Source organism: Balaenoptera physalus (genome assembly GCF_965194825.1).
Source record: "Balaenoptera physalus genome assembly, chromosome: 10".
In the NCBI taxonomy this organism is placed as follows: Eukaryota; Metazoa; Chordata; class Mammalia; order Artiodactyla; family Balaenopteridae; genus Balaenoptera; species Balaenoptera physalus.
This window is the reverse complement of record NC_138889.1, coordinates 113,305,916-113,325,022: the sequence shown is the minus strand read 5'-3', so window position 1 is coordinate 113,325,022 and position 19,107 is coordinate 113,305,916. Positions and strand designations below refer to the sequence as shown.

General features: G+C 67.3%; 1 protein-coding gene across 16 annotated transcripts in view; it reads left to right on the top strand.

Annotated features, from left to right (window-relative positions):
* The first annotated feature begins 218 nt into the window (after positions 1–218).
* Positions 219–19,107, top strand: part of BRSK2 (BR serine/threonine kinase 2) — a 66,095-nt gene continuing 47,206 nt past the window's right edge. For 6 of the 16 annotated variants that reach the window (XR_014267906.1, XR_014267907.1, XR_014267908.1 and 3 more), the window contains exon 1: positions 221–457. Coding sequence is in view for 11 of the 16 variants with exons in the window: in XM_082476486.1 (XP_082332612.1) it covers positions 364–457 (94 nt within the window). In the remaining 5 variants the exon portion in view is untranslated. Of the gene's footprint in view, positions 458–19,107 lie in introns of all 16 variants that reach the window. The other 10 variants (XM_082476492.1, XM_082476491.1, XM_082476490.1 and 7 more) reach the window with 3 other exon arrangements.

The window sequence follows — 19,107 nt, the reverse complement described above, 5'->3', positions numbered from 1 at the left end:
TCGGCTCACCTCGGCTGCGCGACCGCGGACGGACTGACGGGCGTGCGCGGGGGGCGCGGGGCGCGGGGCGCGGGCCTCGGCGGCGGCGACGGCGGCGGCGACGGCGGCGGCGGCGGCGGAAGCCTTGTGTCCCCGCCCGCCCGGTCGTCTCGGAGAGGCGGAGGCAGCGCGGGCCGGCCGCAGCAGAGCGGGCGCAGGCGCGGGGGGCGGCGGCGCGGGGGAGGCGCGGGGGGCGCTGAGCGAGCGCGGCCCGCCGGGCGCCGCCGACCCGGCCCAGCGGACTGACGGACGCGCACGGACGCGGCCCCTCCCTGCCGCCGCCCGCCCGGGGCGCCCACCTCGCCGGCGTCGGGCCCGGGAGCGATGACATCGACGGGGAAGGACGGCGGCGGGGCGCAGCACGCGCAGTATGTGGGGCCCTACCGGCTGGAGAAGACGCTGGGCAAGGGGCAGACAGGTGCGTGCGGGCCGGCGGGGGCCGGGGCCGGGGAGACCGTGCACACGGAGGACCCAGAGGGCCGGGCACACCGATGGGGGCCGGGGGCGCCGGGGAACCGGGAGGGCCGGGGGCGCACAGGCCCGCCGCCGGGAAGGCCGGCGCCGGCGCGCCGAGCGGGGGCCCGGTAGGGAGGCCGCCCGGAACGGGGTGCTGCAGGCCCGGCCCACGTCTCCGGCCCGCGGCCGCGAACAATGGGAGGCCGGGCGCCCGGTCCCGCCGCGGAGCCCCGCAGGCCGCGCGGCTGCGGTCGGCCGGGCGCGGCCCAAGGACACTCGGCGCGGACGGCGGCGCACTGGCCCGGCCAGCGCCCCTCGGCCCGGCTGCAGGCTGCAGGTGCGCGGCCCCCGCCGCATTGTGCGCCCGAGCGACCGGGCCCATTGTGCCGCGGGAGGAGGGGGCCGAGCGGGCGCCCATCTGCCGTCTGCCGCGGCCGCGCTAATAGGCGTGCTGCCCGAGCAGCTGCGCCCCGGGCCGCGCGACCCCGGCCGCGACCCCCAACTCCGGCGGCCGGCGAGCAGCGAGGCCGCCATGCGCGTCCTGCAGGGACCGGGCCACTTTGGCCAGGCCGGGACCTCCCTCCACGGTGGGAGTGGGAGAGTGCCCGGGCCACTCAGAGGGCTGGACAGCGCCTCTCTTCTCCCAACCTGTCAGGATGTCTGCGACACTGCACTCCTCCAGGGGCGGGAGAGGGAGACCGGTACTGGGCCCGACCGCGGATCCTGGGCCACGGATCCCACACCGGCGGTGGAACAGATCCCAGCCTATGGGAGGAGGGGGCTTCCCGGCTGGTCCTGGGCAGCCGTCTTCTGGCCATCGGGTTAGATCGCAGCCCCAAGGCCAGTGCCCTCATCTGGCTGACCGGGCGTTCGCAGAGTCGCTTTGTGGGACACTGGGCTCAGCCATTTTCTTTCTTCTCCTTGGATGGGCCTCTCTTGGCGGCCCAGAGGTCCGATTGGCACTGCCTCCTTCTCCCTGCCTCTCTGGGAAGTTCCTTAGACCTAGGGCAGGCAGGCAAGCGGAGCAAGGGAGGAGGAGGGTGCGGTAGGGCTGGGCCCACCCCACTGGTGCAGGGTTGGGGCCCAGGAGGGAGCGCTCTAGCCAGGGATGCTGCAGGCCCTCCCCGAGCCCCCCAGGGTGGCCCAGAGGCAGAGCCTGGAGGTGGAAGGAAAGTGGGCCAAGCCCCAGGCTGGGGCGGGGGGCAGGGGCTGTGATGTAAGTAAGGCAGAGCGTGTGAAGGCGTCTGGGCTAGAGGCAGTGCGAGCCCCCCTGCCCCCTCCTGGGTGGGCAGCCCTCGCACCGTGGGTCCCGGGGCAGTAGTGCAGTGCTGTTGGAAGTCGGGGTGGCGGGCCAGGTTGGAAGAGGAGGTGGCAGACAGCCTGTGATCAGCTGAGTTCAAAATGTGCATGTTTCCTGGGAGGAACAACTGTAGTTGGTGAAATCCTCAGTGGGGGAGGGGCTTGGGGCAGCAGAATGCAGGAGGCAGTGAAATAATCTAATTATCTTACCAATAAAATGTTATTATAAGGAAACATCGGCATGCAAGCGATGACAGCCGTGAATTATACGTAGGTCTCCAAGGGTAGGGGCTGGTCTCCGTACTCTTCTTTGAGTTATTCTGTCGTACAGTTAATTACAGGATGGTTCCACTGTAATTAACAGTAACGAACACAAAAGGATGTACAGTGTGTGAACAACAGGCCATGTGATGTTTAGAAGCAGCTCTGAGTGGCCCCTGCATCCAGCAGCCTCTCTCCTCAGGCCCTTCTCTTGTGAGTGGGATCAGGTCTCTAGCTGAGGCCCCCTCTCTGGGGGTCTGTCCGTCCTCTGTTCCCTCTGGCCTCCCTGAGTGCTTGGAGCTGCCACCCGAGATCCTGACAGTTGGAACACCTGCTTCCCAGGAAGGCTGGGGAGGAGGCTTGTCCTGTTGGCGCCCGTCTCTCCGTCCTTTCGTGGCAGGGTCATCTGGAGTGTGGTGGACGTAGGGGCCTCATGGTGTGTGTGTGCCGGGCCTGGCTGCTTGGCTTGCTGGCTGCTCTTTGGCACCAAATGCCAAGAAAGCTGGTGATTTCCCAGGCCTGTCCTTTCGCTCCCAAGATAAACACCTGACCTTCTCTGAGGGCCAGGCTTCTTGCCAGGACACCTTGGTGGAAGTGTGCCGCCTCCCTCGCCAGCCGTCGGTGCTGCTGGGAGCTGCTCCCCCGGAGCCGTGCAGCCCCCAGGCCCAGGGTGCGGTGGGGCCCGTGGTTTGTCCCTTGACTCCAGCCCAGCCCTCCTCGTCTCGCGGACACCTCCGTTCTCCGTGCTCTTTGCCCGCTCTCTGCCCAAGTCCTGTAAAAGGAGAGCTGAGGAGAGTAGACGTCGGCGGCTGTGGGCCGCGTGGGGCAGCTGGGCCTCTCAACCCAGCTGATCCGGGCACTCTGGCCGCGTGTCCCGAGCGGGGGCCTGTTGGGAGGCGGGCCCGCTGCTCTCCCCCAGAACGCCGCCTTTGGGGAGTCAGATGCGGGGTGGGGGACGCCGCCAGGTGCAGAGTGCAGGTGTGGGCAGAGCCGCCTCTTCCGCCCGGCTGGGGCTGGCAGGGTCCAGCTCACGCTTCTGTTGCATCTTTTTCGCCCCTGGTGGTTCCGTTTTGCTTGTTTGGCGTTGGGCTCAGGGAGCGGGTCCGTCACTCCTGCTCGTGTTGGGCCTCCCCGTCAGGGCTGGCGAGGCCGTGGTTGAAAAGTCATCTCCTCTGCCCAGCTGTCCTTGGCGGCCTGGCGTCACCTCTGCAAGCAGCCCGGGGAGGGGGCCTCCGCCTCGGCCGCGACGTGGTTTCTGGTCGAGGGACGGGGCCTTCCGGGCCTGCGGGGGCCGGTGTCGCTGTGCCGTGTGGTGTTCACTGCCGAGGCTCCACCCGGCCCCTCCCTCATCCAGGAGAGGCTTCTTCAGCTGGGGGGTGGGGAGGACACCCCCAGAGGGTCCAGCGGGGACCGATAGGCCCAGGAGGTGAGTGGTGTGGGCTGTGCCGTCTTCACTCCTCCAGCCCCATCAGGAAACGGAGCAGTGCCCGGCCCTTCCCAAGCCAGGGCGCAGCAAGTCCAAGTGGGGCTCGGCGCCCATAGGCCGCGAGGACCCTGGGGCTCGATGGGGAGGACGGTGGGCTCTGGGAGCCTTTCCTGGAGCCAAGGTCCACGGTAAGATGTGGAGCCTGCCTTTGGAAACCCTCCTCCAGTGGGCAGGAGATGGGGGCGGGGGGGCGGCACTGAGACAGGGCTTTCAGGCAAGGGATCGGTCCAGCTAAAGAGAAAAGGGGGCAGTGAGGGCCCTCCCTGCTGCTCATCTGGCTGGGCTCGCAGGTTGGTGGGTGGGCGGGGGGAGAGGCCCTCCAGGCTCTCAAGGGACTCTCAGGAGAATTAATGTGGGTGCTGGTGGCACGCAGGCTGGAGAGGACTCCTTGGGTGGGATGGAGCAGGTGAGCGAGGGAGACAGGTGAGCTGGGAGGAGAGACAGGTGACCTGGAGGGAGACAGGTGAGCTGGGAGGAGAGACAGGTGTGAGAGGGAGACAGGTGAGCTGGCGGGAGAGTCTGGCAGACCCTGGGGTGACTCATGGCCTGGAGCTGGAGGGAGCCCAGCTCAGAGCAGGACGGGGGCGGCAGAGCCGGAGGCCGAGGTGGGCGGGGAGGCACCTGGGGCGTGGGGGACCACGTCAGTTTTAGAAGGTTGAACAGAAGGAGGCAGCTTTTTTTTTTTTTTTAATTTTTAAAAATATTTATTTATTTTTGGCCGCATTGGGCCCTTGTTGCTGCGCGCGGGCTTTCTCTAGTTGTGGCGAGCGGGGGCTACTCTTTGTTGCGGTGTGTGGGCTTCTTATTGGGGCGGCTTCTCTTGTTGTGGAGCGTGGGCTCTAGGTACGTGGGCTTCAGTAGTTGTGGTGCGCAGGCTCAGTAGTTGTGGCATGCAGGCTCAGCAGTTGTGGCTCGTGGGCTCTAGAGCGCAGGCTCAGTAGTTGTGGCGTGCGGGCTTAGTTGCTCCGCGGCATGTGGGATCTTCCCGGACCAGGGCTCGAACCCGTGTCCCCTGCATTGGCAGGTAGATACTTAACCACTGCGCCACCAGGGAAGTCTGGAGGCAGCTTTGAGCCAACGAGAGGCCACAGTGCGTCGGCTCTGGGGATGGGGCGGGCAGGGGCTGGCCCAGGAACCGGCCTGGGGTGCCATGGAGGGCTGAGGCCCGGAGAAGGAGTGGGCCTCCCCATGAGGGTGGAGGCACTGGACTTGGGGTGCACAGTGAAGGTGGACAGAGCAGGGTGAGTGGGGTGGGCCTCCACTGGTCACGTGTGGACCGCCTGTCGTGCCTGATGGTCAGAACGGTCGCAGGCCACTTTGCCCTTTGCTGAGTCCAGAGTCTCCCCCCCCGTGCCTCAGGCTGACCTCAGTCCCTCTAACCTGTTTTATAAATGAGGGAACGGGCTCAGAACCTGAACTTGGTCCAGGGCAGTGGCTCCCGGGGACAGCAGGAAAGCCCACAGATGCTCACTGCACGAGCCTGGTTAAAGGTTAGGACCGTATTCTCAAATAGTTGTGGGCAGACCTTGGGGGGCAGTGGGGATCCCCCACCTGTCTCCCTGCCCCACTGGAGTGGTTAGAAAGGCTCAGCAAGCCATCAGTGACTTTGGGTGGGACAGAGGCTGCTCAGCCATCCTCCCGAGGCACAGACCCTCTCCCAGGAAAGCCCCCTTCCCCGAGCTGAGAGCTGGCCCTGGGTAGGCTGCCCTTGTTGATGGAGGGCAGCTCTGCAGGGGGCTTCCTGGGATGATGAGGGTCTCGCCTCAAAGGATGGGCATTTTCCTGAAGGTAGGGATGGGAGGGTTCTGGGATGGACAGAGCCCTAGGACCCTGGTCCCAGAGTGTCCCCTACCTACCGTGGTCCCCTGTGGCTCTGAGCACCTCTCAGTTTTCACGTGTCCTGCCTGCCTCACCACTGGCTGTGGCTCTGCAGGGATGGGGGGAGGGGTGTTTGTACCAGGAAGGGCACGCGGGGCAGAGGGCACGGCCCGGGCGAGGGGACAGAGGTGAGAGAGGCTCTTTGCAGAGCCGGGTGCTGCCCAGTGCAGCTCTGGCCGTGGGTTCCTCCGCGCTGGGGGTTTTCCGCAGGGGGCATCAAGGCCTGCAGTCCCCCGCCCGCAGGGCCCCCAGCACGGTGCGGAAAGAGTACGTCACCTGTGGCCAACCTCTGCCCACCACGTGCTAGCCATGGTCCCCAGAGCTGTCTGTCTGGAGCAGGTTTTGGGGGCAAGGCCAGGCCTGGCTCCTTCTGGAAGAAGCCAGGCCAGAGCTGGCCACGGCCCCGAGGTCCAAGCAGAACCTGTCTCCAGCAGATGCTCATGCGGGGCTCACGGGGGGACCCTGCTGGATACACAGCCGTCTGCGCTGTGCTCAGGGCAGAGGAGCAGAGGGGTCTCAGACTCCGGGGACTCCAGGTTCCCCCAACCCTGGTCTGCTGGAGGGTGGTCAGGGGTCCCCTAGCCTCGCTGGTGACAGGCAGGCTTGGCTGTACGTGCTGGGGGCGCGTGTGGACGGGGGCCTCCGGGGCTTGCTCCCTGTGCGCCCCCTGCCTCCTGGCCCGTCCCAGCCGACCTCGAGGGCTGTGTGGGGCCGCCGAGGGCTCTGCCGCAGGACGCAGGGTCCCCTGCTGCCCGCAGCAGCGGCTGACCGGCACTGCCCTGGGCCTGCGCCTGGACGGGGGCCCGAGCGAGTGTGCGCTTCCCCTGCCCACACGCGCCTTTCTCTGGCTACTTTTTCCCCTGGTGTTCATTGCTGGGGCTTATCTGTGGGGCAACCACTGGGCCTGAAAACGTCAGGGGAGGGAGAGGAGGCCGGCAGCTGGGAGGCAGGTGGGCTGGGCAGCAGTACTGACTGCATCCTCTCTGCCTGCGCGTGAGCCCTGCTCGGTGCCTGGCACTTTCCTGTGCCCGGAGCGGACAGGTCCTGCCAGGTCAGAGGCCCGCGCTGAGGATGGCCCACGTCGGCCGTGCTCCCGAGTCAGCGGTGCCGTGGGAGGGTCCGTGGCTGGTGTTCACGAGGAGCGTTAGGGCGACTTCCTGGTCACCTGGTGCTCTGGTTTGGAGAGCAGCCGTGCCTTTGAGGCCAGTGGACACAGAACCGGTGTCTGTGGGGGCCTGGCCGGCTGGCGGTGCCCACAGAGGAGGCTGTGTCCTCCGTCTGCCCGCGCCCACGGGCTATGTCTGGAGCTCCCCGGGCCCGGGGCCCTTCCTGCCTGTGTCCACCTGCACAGTCTGGGCTCCTTGGAGTGGGGCACGCTGGCGCTCCCCAGGGCCTGCTGCCACGCAGAGAGGGAGCACGGTGGTGGCCGCACACGTGGCAGGGCGTTTGAGGTGGGTGAGAGGCCTCGCCACCTGCCTGTGGCCCTGTGTGCTGCCCACGTGGCCTGGCTTCCCCAGCTGTACAGCCAGGGCCCCCAGGCCCCCGTGGCCACCTTGGACCCTAATGGGGTGGTTCTGTGCCCCTGGTCCCGGAGGTGCAGCCAGGGACAGCCCCCTAGGCTCTGGGGCTCGGTAGCTGAGGGGCTTTGAGCCTCAGGCCCCCCGACGGCAGGGGTGCTTCTGTGAGGCCCTGATGGACGGGAACAACGTCGGGGGCACGTCTCTGTGCTCGGTATCCAGCAGGAAGCCCGGAGGCCAGCATCTGTCAGGGCCCATCTAGGGTCTCGGGGGAGGGGAAGGACCGCCTTCCCTGTGGGTGGTACCTTGCGTTGCCCTGGATTCTGCAGCAAGTCCTCTCGGACATGGGGCAAGCTGGTGCCTTCGGACAACTGATCCAATGGAGCGCTCCCCGGTGCCAGGCCCGACCAGCCCCGCTGTCCCCTGTGGGCCGGCTGACGTGTCCAGGCCACACAGCACTGGGTGGTGGGCCCCGGGTGGGCCTCCATGAGCCTGCCCAGAGCCCTGGGTCCTGGCCAGGGATGGCCGAGCTGCCCGCCTGCCTGCCCGAGGTTTCAGCCCAGACAGGGGTGCCGGCTGCCGAGCGGGGCTGCCCCGGGCTAGCTGCCTCAGACTCCGGACGGGATGGAGGCTGGGTTGGGGCAGAGGCCACAGGGACAAAGCAGGGATTGTGCGGGCTGGGCCCTGAGAGGCGGCCCAGGCCTTGTTCTGCAGCCTCTGAGGGCCCAGTGTTCTGGAGCTGGGCAGCTGGAAGCCGCCCCCCCCAACCCCAGGATGAGAAAACGGCCCTTCTCTTCGGGTGGTTTTCTTCCTGTTCGTTCTGCTTTCCTCCCTCAGGGCCCAGGGAGGCTGCTGCTGGGCCTCGGTTTCTTCCCTGGGCCCTGGGGTGACAGCGCCTCCAGGTGGATTTCAGGGGTCACCGAGGTCGATGCCTGTTGAGCGCTGACACGGCATCCCGGGAACACACACCCTGGCTGGGGGTGCTGACCTGTGAGGACAGAGGCGCTTCTCCAGGTGCTGTCACATTCTCGTCCACACAGGGCCCCAGAGCTGGCCGCCCCCACCTGGGCCTCCCGCAGACCGTGCCCGCAGGCCTGGCCGAGGGTGGATGGAAGATTCTGGGGCCTTGTGGTTCTGGCTCGGGGGGTGGGGGAGGACCGCACGGCACTTGCACCATTGCTGCCCACTCTGGGCTCAGCCTGGGTCCCAGGGCTGGCCTTCCTGGCCCCAGGGCGGAGGTGGGAGGGCAGCCTGAGCGGCCGCCTGCGTGGCCTGAGTGACGTAGCTGGGGCTGGGGACGCGGCAGGCTGCTGCTCTGTCTCAGGGCCGTGGGTGGTTTTCGGGGGCGGCAGGAGGCTGCCTGGCCAGGAATGTGGCATCTGTGAGGGGCCTTGGCCGTGGTGCCCCGGGCGACTCTAGAGTTGCTGGCAGCCGCTGGCTTGGGTGGAGGAGCAGGATAAATGGGGGGCCTACGTGTTGGGGGGTGGCTGCCTGGGAACCTGACGGGTCCCTTCCCGTGGCCGACTTCGGCCTGGATCACAGGCCACGAGGCCAGAGCAGCCCCAGGGAAGGGCAGGGCGGGGGCCCCGAGGCCGGGTGCTTCCCGTGCCTTGTTCTGAGTTGGGTCCAGCGACGTATCAGGCGCGCGGGTCCAGCTTCCTCAGGCGTTGACGCTGGGCCCAAGCTGGAGTCCAGGGCACGGGCTGGCAGGGCGGTGGGGAGCCCGGGTCTGCAGAGGCTGGGAGGAGCCCCTGCCCGGGTCGGGAGCTGCAGCCTCTGCCGCCCCCGCCCAGACTCCCTGCTCTGTCGTCTGGCAGGGGCCTGCAGTGGAGGCCAGGCAGCCTCGTGGGGCCAGTTTCTTCTCTGAAGGGTGAGGGGTTGGTGCTCGGCGGGCAGCTGCGGGGACGTGGGGGTCCCCGATGCCTGTGGAGAGGGGTGCGCCGGGCGCGTGTGTGAGGACCTCAGAGTCCTCCGAGACCATGCAGAAAAAGTCCCTCGGCTGGCCCCGTGGAGCCAGGAGGGAGCTGGATGGGCCGCTCCGTCCCGGGCTCACTCTGGCCACCCCCAGGAGTCAGCCAGAAGGCACAGAGCATTTGGGGTCATCCAGGGTCTCTGGGGTCAGCCTGCGTGCAGAGCCCCCGGGGCAGGGCCCCCAGCCCAGACTGGGTGGGAAAGTCAGCGTCTGCAGGCCTCCGTGTCCCCGTTGTGCCTCAGGTGTGAGGGTGAGCGGCACCGCGAGGGAACCTGTTTGCTTGGGGCCAGGCAGGGGGCTGGCAGCCTGTGTCACCCTCGGGCCGTGGGCCTGAGAGTGGGCTCAGCCTTCACGTCCGGCCCAGGCCCAGGGGGCCAAGGGGGAAACAGGATGAGGGTGGACAGATGGGCGTCGTGTTTGCTTATCCCCGCGGATGTGGTATTTTCATGCACCGCTTGTTTATGGGGCAGCGAGTGGGGAGAGTGGATGCGGATTGTGGCAGAGCTGGGCCGCCAGCTGTGCGGGGCTGAGGGACCCGGGGGTGGGGGCACAGTCTGGGCTGGGGAGGGGCTTGCCTCGTTCCTTCCGTCTGCCCCATGGCGCCCTGCGACGCGGCCTGCCCTGCCTGCGGCCCCGCCCCGCTGACCCCTCGCACCCAACCTGCTGCAGTCTGGCCGGCAGATGCCTCTGTTCTGGGGGCCCACGCGGGGTGGAGGCCCCGTGTTCCTGGGCCGCCGTGGGAACCGGCTTCTCGTTTCCCTCTGCAGACGGGCATCTCCAGATGCGGAGGTAGAGAAAAGAGTACCCTGGACCCCGCGAGCCCACCCCAGCCTCAGCGACACAGACACGGGGTTAGTTTGCTTCACCCCACCCCGGACTTCCCTGAAATGTAAATATTTTCGGGCTGGGTCTAAAAGATGGAGACTCTTTAAGGAAGCACCATACTGTTAGTAGCCTGAGAAGTTAACCCTGATTTCCCAAACTGGCAGAAATACAGTCACTGCTGGATTTTTAGCGGGTAAGGGCTGCTTCCTGGAACCTGAGTCCCTGTGGCCCCCCGCGTGCGGCGTCCGGAGGCCGTGGGGCCTCGGCGCCGGGGCTGCTCCCAGGGTCCTCAACCTCAGGATCTGCGCGCTTCTGACTTCCCGGGGGTGCTGATGCTGGCGGGGCCCCACTTGGACAGGAAACCGTGTGTGGTTGTGGCCTGTCCCAGCCTCACTCCCTCCCCGAACCTGACGGGATGGTCATTGGTGCCGGCGTGCGGTGCGCAGCGAAATACAGGCCTGGCCTTGCCTGGGAGCAGCGGGTCCACCCAGCCCCGGAGCTTCACTGCCGTCACACACACGGGTGCAGGCCCAGTGGGGTCATCGCACGCGCGGAGCGCCCCCTTTGGGTTCTGTCCTGCGGGGGTGGACCTGAGGCAGGTGAGGACGGCTGGCCGGTCACTCTCTGGTCCCTCGGCCCCGAGCCGCTGCAGCCCTGGGCGGGGGTGTAGGTGAGGGAACAGACTCGGTGGGGGCCTGAAGGAGGCCCTCCTGGGGAGCTTGGACCAGCTTCCGCCGGGCGCCTTGTCTCCTTACGTCCCGCTGGGCCCGTCTCCGTGCTCGGCCTCGCCCTCTTGGCTGCAGCGGCCCTGTCACGGAGCGCCAGTTTGAGCACTCACTGCCTAGGGTGGACAGTCAGCCTGCCCACGCCCGGCCCACGCCTCCAGCTCTTCCTCCAGGCCCTCTGCCACCACGCCTGGCCTGTGGCTCCGACCCGTGACCTCACACGGGAGACGCTGGGCTCGAACCCCTGGTACGGTTTGGGGTTTCCCGCTTGGTGTCGGGGCTGCTCGAGGCGGGGGCACACGCTTCTCCTGCAGCAGGGTTCATGCTGGGGGCGCCGTGCTTTCCTCATACGCGCCTGCTTCTGTGCAAAGCCGTGGGCCCTGGTGACCTGGGAGAATTGCTCTTCAAGGCCCGCGTGTTCGTACACGGCGTGGGCTGCCAGGAGACCCTGCGTCCAGGGGCCAGCTACCCGTGAGCAGTGTGCAGGCAGCCTAGGACCCCTGCACTGTGCAGGGAATGGCCCCTGCTCTCCCCTCCCTAAGTCTCCAAGGAGAGCAGCGGCAAGCCCTCAGGTGGTGCCCCATCTCTGCTGCACTCCCCTAGGGCGGCTCGTGGGGAGGAGGCTGGGGCAGCTCGCTGGCCGCACCCTGTTCCTGAGGGGGCGCCGAGGGGCCTGAGTTGGCCCTGCAGCCTGGGGCCAGGCCCTCTCCCCGGGCCGCCTTGGGAGCTGTCCAGCGCGGCAGTGCTGAAGTCTGCAGCTTCCGCGGCCCAGGAGGGAGGCTGCGGTTAGCAGTTTGTCCTTAGCCCTCCTCTGCAGCTGAGCAGACCTGTGGGAAGGCCTGTGGGTCTTTGGTGAGCTCCTGCACGTATCTCCCCGGTGTGGGACTTCGGCTCTGGGCTGAGGAGGTGGGCAGGGGGAAGCCGCCTGGTGTGCTTCCAGGGGAGACCCCGGCCCCCACTCCCCTCCTCGGTCGGGAGGAGCTGGTGGCCAGTTCTCTTGGGGCTGCTGCTGACCTGCCGGGGCGGGGGGAGGGCCAGGGCCTCACAGAGCGTGAACATGAGTACTGCTCGCTCTCCAAGGCTGCTGGCACCTTCTCTGGCTCTGGGGTTGATTCAAGGTGACTCTCCAGGGCAGTCCCTGGCATCCCTGACGTTCGCTTGGTGTCTCCAAGGTGGCAGGAGCTGCCGCGGTGAACCCTCCCATCCAGAAGCCCTTGGAGACCCCCATCGCCCGGGTGTGGGTGCCGTTGGGGGCACAGAGCAGCCAGGGAGGCCCCGCCACCTGGCCCCGTGCTCTGTAGGCTGTGGGTGCCCCGCGTCGCCTGGGCTCCCCAGGGAGGGGCAGGCACACCGCGAGAGGCTCCGGTGCACACCAGCCAGTTGCATCCCCTGGCTCCCTCCTGGGTCCCCTTATTTCAAGGGTCTTGTGGCCCGAGGGTGGATGAAATGCAGGCGTTTCTGCAGCATGCTGGGACATCAGTGATGGCCTTGGGGCGGCCGAGAGGGGAGACCAGCTGGGGCCCGGGCTGTGCACCGACCCTCTGAGTCAGGGGTCTGCCCGCCTGAGCTCCTACCCAGGGGGACAGAGATGTGTTGGGTGTGAAGGCACGGGTGTTACCCCCCCCCCCCGCTGGTTCTGCCTTGGGCTGATCTGTGGAGCTCCCCGTGCACACGAGGAGGGCCCTCTGACCTCAAAGTCCATGCGTGCAGCCCCCTCCCCAGGCCTGGGCACTGGGGGGAATTGAGCCTGGACTCAGGAAGGCAGGCCCCCAGCTCCAACCCCCACTGAACCCCCGCATCCGAACCAGCATCCCGGGCTAGCTCGGCGGGGAGACTGGAGACAGGCGACGTTTGGGAAGGACCGAGGCCTTGGAGGTGGAGGGACTGTTTCCTGTGTGTGAGGGGGTGGGGCTGGCCTGGGCAGATGGGAAGGGTTAGATGCTGGCTTAGCTCTAGGGGCAAGAGCTCATCTCTGATTGGAGGGTTGCTGACTCTAAACCCCAAATCCCAAGGGATTTATAACTAATCATAAAGTGGCACAGGACACCTTCCAGCAGATGCCGCGGGGCGACTGAGGGCATCTGTGGGCGGTCGTGGGCTGCGTCAGCCTGGGCATCAGGGCAGCCGTGTCGGGGGCTTGGTGGGGGCTTGGTGGGGGCTACAGGGGCACCTCTGGGTGACACCCAGTGGCCCAGGGTCTATGGGCCGGGTTCCCAGATTCACTTCCAGCTTCGCTGCCGGCCCTGGCAGGGCACACGGTGTCCTTGGCATCCTCAGAGAGCTGGCTGCTGCCCTCAGTGCCACCCACGTCCGTACCTCCCCCTCCTGGGTCCCTCTGCCTGAGGGGTGCTCAGACCCCTGTCCCACAGCCCGTCTTTGGAGTCAGCTGGCCGTAGGGCCTCTGACCTCGGGGCCCTGCTTCCCGCCACCCTGTGTGCAGTGCACACCGTTCTGTGGGCATCTGTGCGCTGCCCTGCTGTCTGCAGAAGGGGGTGTGGGGACTGGCTCTCTGTCGGGGTGATGCCGGTGATGCCCCCGTCGGGATCCAGGCTGGTGGGGCAGGAGAGTTGGCTCTGGGGGGACCAGCCTGGGCTGGTCAGTGCTGTGGGCCTCCAGAGGTGCTCAGGGCCTGGCAGGGGCTGGGGGGCCAGCCAGGGCCTCTGACCTCACAGGCTTACTCTGCCCCTTCTGTCCAGGGGGCTGTGGCATCCCGAGTCACCCTGGGTGGGTGGCCTCTGGGTGCCAGTCCCACCGTGCCAGGTGGTGTGCACGGGGTCCTGTGCTGACCAAAGCCTGGTTGGCAGCCCTCTTGGTGCTGCTGGGGGAGGTGCTGGTCTCTGGCCGGTGGACACCTGGGGGCACCTCTGGGAAACTGGCCGGGCTCTGTGCTGGGGACAGTCCTGTCCTGGGCAGAGCGACCCACTGGGCAGCCAGGGTTCGGGGCAGGCCGGCTCCTGGGCCTGTCCATGCCAGTCCAGGCTGGGTCTGGGGCCCAGGCTGCCCCCCCACACCCGCTGCAGCGGGCCTTGGGGAGGAGAGATGGCCCCTGGGGAGCCTCTCTGGCCCTGCACAGGACCTCGGGCGTGGTGGCTGTGGGCACGTGCTCCAGGCACCGTCTTGGGGGCTCTGCGGTCCCTCGCTGGGCCTCGGGAGCTCACCACTTGGGTGAGGCCTGCCGAGCCTTGGGGGCTGCAGGCCAGCACCCATCCCCATGGGGGTGCCTCTTCTCTTGGACACCAAGTGGCCTGTACCCTGGGGGAGCAGCCCCCAGAAGCAGTGTGGGCGTGCAGGGGGCCGTCAGCTCCGGGCAGGCTCACGGTGTTGATGGAGTGGTTGGGGGGGGGGGCGCCCGTGCTCCTCCTCTTCCCGTTGCTCGAGGGGCCAGGGCAGGTGGGGACAGGTCAGTCAGCGGGGTCAGCAGAATGAGAGCCTGGGGACCCCATGCTGGCAGGACCATGTGGGGTTCTCTGGTGTGTGCATCTCAGGACAGGCGGTCTCCTGGAGGTGTTGGGTCGGGGACTTCATGAACCAGGCCTGCGCTCCGTGGCCAGCACCGAGGCCAACCTCAAGTTTGCAGGTGCAAAGATGTACATGTAATCGAGCGCCTTGCCTGCCCGTCCCTGGGGGGATGTGCCGGGGGGAGGCGTGTGGGACAGTCTGTGCTGCCTGGGTCGGGGGGTCAGGGCGGAGGCCCAGGGGACACTGAGCAGGGGCCCGTGGATGGCGTATCAGGGCAGGGCGGCTCTGCATCCCCTCCGGGCTGGGCTTCTGTCCTGAGACCTCGTGCCCATTTGCGCCTTTGAGTGGCAGGTCCCACTGCCCGGCCATTCCAGCTGCTCCGCAAGTGCCAGCCCCCGGGGGGGAGGAGGTGGCAGAGGTGGACGTCCTGCCCGGGCTCCGTGACTGTGGACAGCTCCGGGCAGGCGGGCCTCCTGGAAACAGTCAGAGGCGCTCAGGGACCGAGCTGATGTTTGGGAGGATGAGGTGGCAGCTGTGGGCGGGCGGGTCTCTGCCTCTCTCCTCCTCTCTGTCCTTCGGAGAAGCTGCCCGCTGACCGCTAAGCAGCTTCTATTATTACCCCACGCTGGAGGTTACATCTGCCGGCGCCCTTCCGGGGATGGGCAGGCTCTCCTGGCACCTGATCCCCGCTGGGGGGGGGGGGGCGGAGCTCGGGCCACAGGCCTGTTTCCCAGTTCCTGCTGGTACCGCAGGCAGGGTGTGCATGTCTGTCTGTCCGTCCGTCCGTCCGAGGGACCTGGGCAGGGAACTTGTCTGGGTCAGGTGGGAGCAGCCTGCACACGGCCTGCCTGGCCCGGCGCCTCGGTGTCCGTCTCGTGCGCAGCGCTGGCCGGGCCCCTGGGCAACCAGCAGCCGCCTCAGCCCCCGGCTCCCCCAGGTCAGGCCCCTGCCACAAGCGGTCTCAAAGCTCCATGGTCGGGGCAGGTGCCGCGGTGCCAGCGTCTTCCCGTCCTGCCTGGGAGCCCTGACCCAGGGGCATCGGACGGCTGGCTCCTGAGACGAGTCTAGGGTGGGGCCTGCAGCTCCCCGACCCGCGAGCAGGGTGGGGACACAGGCTTCTTGGCCCGGGGGAGGGTGGGACACCAGACCTACCTCGTGGCTGGGGAAACCAACTCAGTAGATAGTTTTTAAAACGTGGATTGGGTTTTTTTTTTAATGATAAATCCAGATTTGACACTGCAGAGTGGTCCTCTGGCCCCCGTCCCCTCCCACGTGGGGACAAGGGATCTCAGCCACAGACCAGAGAGGGCTTGTCCGCCCCGCTGCTGGCCCCCCGCCCCGCCCTCCTGTTCCTTCTTCCCCTGCCCGCTGGACCGCGGGAGCCCATGTGGCTTCCGAGGCCAACCCTGGCAGCCCTCCCTGGTGTGCCGGGCGAGGGGGCTGCTGGGGGTGCCTGGTGGCCACAGGCGGGCGGGCTCTGCCTTCCTCCGCTTGACCACAGGCCGGCCCGCAGATAAGGGGCACCTTCCCTGCACAAGGCTTCGCTGTGTCCTGTGTCGGGGGCTGGAGGCGCGGCCAGGGGGCCGGTAGGAGCTGGGAAGCGGGCAGGGGTGGAGGGCGGCCAGCCTCTGGTGTATGGTCACCTGCAGCTCCTGCCCCTCGGGGTGGGGGCTGAGGGGAGGCCCAGGGGCTTCTGGGAGGTATTTCCACACCTGACTTAGCTGTGAGCGGCTCTGGGCCTGGCTCCATCCCGGAGGGCCCCCCACGCCTGGCAGGTGTGAGTGGGGTTGCGTGGCGTTGCATCTGCTACCAGAGAGGCTGTTGGTGTGTGTGCCTGGGCCTCCCGGGGCAGGCATCCGGGCCTCGTCACCAAGGCAACCCCATCACCATCCCTGGGGCCTGGAGGGGGTGGAGCAGGAAGGAGGGAAGGCCTGGTGTGTGTTGTGGGGGGGGTCCGTGTCTGCTGCTGAAGCCCCCTGGGGCCTGGCCTGTAGGCAGCCTTCCTGTCCTGGCGATCCCTTCTCTTCCCCCCCCCGCCCCGGCACTGGGTCACTGACCTTGAAGCACTCCTGCCGGTCACCATGGCTCTGTCCCTCCACTGCCCCCCCCACCCCGCACACACACGTCCCTGGAGAGCTGGACAGCTGCTGTTGGTGCATGCTCACGTCACAGCATGGCGTCCACGCTGCACGTGTAACCTTGGCCCCCTGGAGTCCAGCCTCCTCGTACAGCTGGCTCCTCGCGTGCGGGACCCGGCACCCTTGTCTTCACAGCAGCTGCGCCCCCTGCCACCTGCTCCCCACAAGCTTCCGACCCCTCCCCTTCCTGGGTCCCTTGGGCCAGTCACCCTCCTTCCTGCAGGCCCTTGGCAGGCGACCCCAGCATCAGCCCCCAGTCCTAAGGCTTCTGAAACTAGGGCGCCAGCTTAGAACAACAACAACAATTTACCAGATTGAATTACTGAATAGTTACTGAATTCAATCAAAATGTTTCATTGGGCTGATTTTACAGTGTTGAACTGATAAAGCAGTTAATAAAAAGCTCACGTGGTCACCTGCCACCATTGGAAGCGGAGACGCGGGGCCGCTCGCCGGCCTCTGGGAAGCCCTGCTCCTCCCAGAGGCTCTCAAGGAGAGAGCGGGCGGAAGTGCGGGCAGGCGGGGCAGGAAGGGGGCCCAGCCGGGTGTTTGCTGGCGCTTCCCCCAGCGCACCCCAGAACTGACGGTTTCCCAGCACTCGTGCCCCCCAGACAAGGCCGCCGGGTCCCCCTGGACATCCCGCCCCGAGGCTGCAGCCAGAGGGCCGAGGGGCCCAGGTGCTGGCCTCTCCCTCCGCCTCTCCCCACAGAGGGCCCAGGGCGCACAGGTCAGGCCTCCGAGCGTCTGGGGCTCTCAGGATGTGGTGCTGAGCACACAGTAGGTGGACGCCCCTCGGGGACGCTGGCTGCGCGGGTGGGCTTTCCATGGCATGGCTGAGGGAGGTCCTGGGGGGCCCTGCTGCATCTGGGGGAGACCCGGCCTGGAGGTAGTGGCGATGATTTCCATGCTCTGGGTGTCGGCCAGGGGACCTCGGCTGAGGGAGAAGCGTCCACCCTTGTGCCCCGGCTTCTGCGGGTGGGACTGTGGGGGGGTCCTGGCGGGGGTGGGGAGTTGGCACTGGGGTCGGAGGAAGCAGAGGGGGAGGGGAGGGGAGCCCGGTTGTGGTTGCCATGGCAATCACCGGGCTGCTGAGGTTGGGGCAGTGACTCTGGGGAGAGGGTGCCCTGCTGGCTGGGCCCTCAGCCCAGGAAGGAAGCCATGGCCCCCCTGCCCTCTCCCACCAGCCTGGGGGTGTGGGGACCTGGGGTGGCCCTCAGCGCACGGCCGGGGCCTCCCCGGTTCTGTCCCTGCAGCCCTGTGTGCGGCCCACACTCCACCCGCCTTGACCGCGATCCTTCCACAGCCCCGAGCGAGTCCCCGCTGTGGTGGGAAGGAGCCCTGTCCTGGACACACCAGGGGGGGCGGGTGCCAGGGCAGCTGCCCTTGGAAGGAGCCGGGGTGTCCGTGGTATCACGCGGCAGGGGGGCTTCACACTGCAGCCTCGGGCTGTCCCCACCCCCTCCCGCCCCTGCCTCCCAGGCCCACGGGGGCCACTGGGCAGAAAGAGAAGGACAGACTGGGGAGGGCCGGGCCCTCTTGCTCCTGTGGCCCCCATGACTCTGCCTCGAGCCCGGCCTGGCTCCCCCGTTGCCGGGTCCTGTGCCTGAGCCTGGGGGGCTGTGACTGCACTGGGAGCGTCTCAACCCGCCCCGGGCCTGTTCAAGGGTGCGTCCAGCTCAGGCCTGGCCAGCCTGGCTGAAGCCCCTGATTTGGTGTGTTGGGTGTTTGTGTTTCTCTTGGGAATCACCGGTCTCATCCTTGGCTCCTTTGAAGTAGTCGCGTTGGTGGGTTTCTAAAGGAGCTCGTCAGAGCTCTTCACGTCGAGGGCCGGGCTCAGTGGACCTTTCCCTCTGTCTGGGGGTGGGATGCCCTGAGTCACTTCTGGCTGTGGTTCTACCAGTGGTTCCGTTGACACGAAATCCCAGGGAAGGTGGGCTGTGGCCAGTGACCGGGCTGCTGCGGAGGGCGGGGCGCCGGGGGCGCCGGGACGCCCTTTCGCAGGACCCAGGGGGGAACACTGCGGCCCTTTAAGTGTGCGCGTCGCTTACACCTCCACGGAGCTGCTGAGAAGGGGGGACTGCTGGGGAAGCAGGTTTTAGGGAGCAAACCAGGGCTCAACAAACACAAGGAAAAGGAAAACCCTGAACTCCGCCTGGTCTTGGGCTGGGTGCTTCCGGGAAAGTCACTGAACCTCTCTGAGCCTGGGGCCCTTGTGAGAGGGGCAGTCATGGTGTCCGCCTGGCAGAGGTGTGGTGTGACGTGGCTGCAGCCGTGTGCCTTCTTGTCACCGTGATGGCCGTGCTCCGGCTGCAGAGCGTGCGCGGTGCTTTCCTTCTCGGTGGTCTTCTTGGTCTACCTGGAGTTTATCCGGGCAACATGTGTAGGTGGGGCTACCTGCTGTATCTCCCCGGCCTGGTCATCTGCTGGGCACCGCCCGCTGGGCAGCCAGGACTCCCGGAGCCCGAGCCTGCCTCATGGTGGGGCAGGGGGAAGGCTGGCCTCCTGGGGATGCTCCTTGGGTCAGGCCTGCAGCAGGCCGGGGCCCCGCTGGTGGGGGTGCAGCATGGGAGACGGCTCAGGGACCGGACAGGGCACCAGCCATTCCCTAGCGCGAGACAGGTCCTGCCCTGGGCAGGGCTGGCACCATGGCGGGGCAGGGGAGTGGGGGCCCTTCGCCTGGCCTTTTTGTGCAGGAGGCGGGTGTTAGTGCGGCTGAGGCCATGCCCGCTAGCTGGGGGCAGGGGTCTCTGAGGCCACTGAGGGCTGCAGCCAGTGGCTTGCTCTGAGTCCAGGGCCCAGCTGAAGGGAGCAGGAAGGAAGGGGGTGGGGGAGAGCGCTCAGTGCCCCTGCCTGTCTGCTCCCGTTGTCATGGCAACAGATGGTGGTTTGGCAGGAGAGAGAAGGGGGAGGGCTTTGTGCGAGGAGGCTCAGGATTTGGAGACCAGCTGGGATCCTTCAGGGACAGGGCGGGGCTCTGGCAACGGGGCTGAGCAAGCTCCTCCCCTGGGCCCCCAGCGCAGCCCCCATTCACAGGGTAGGTTTTAGACAGAAA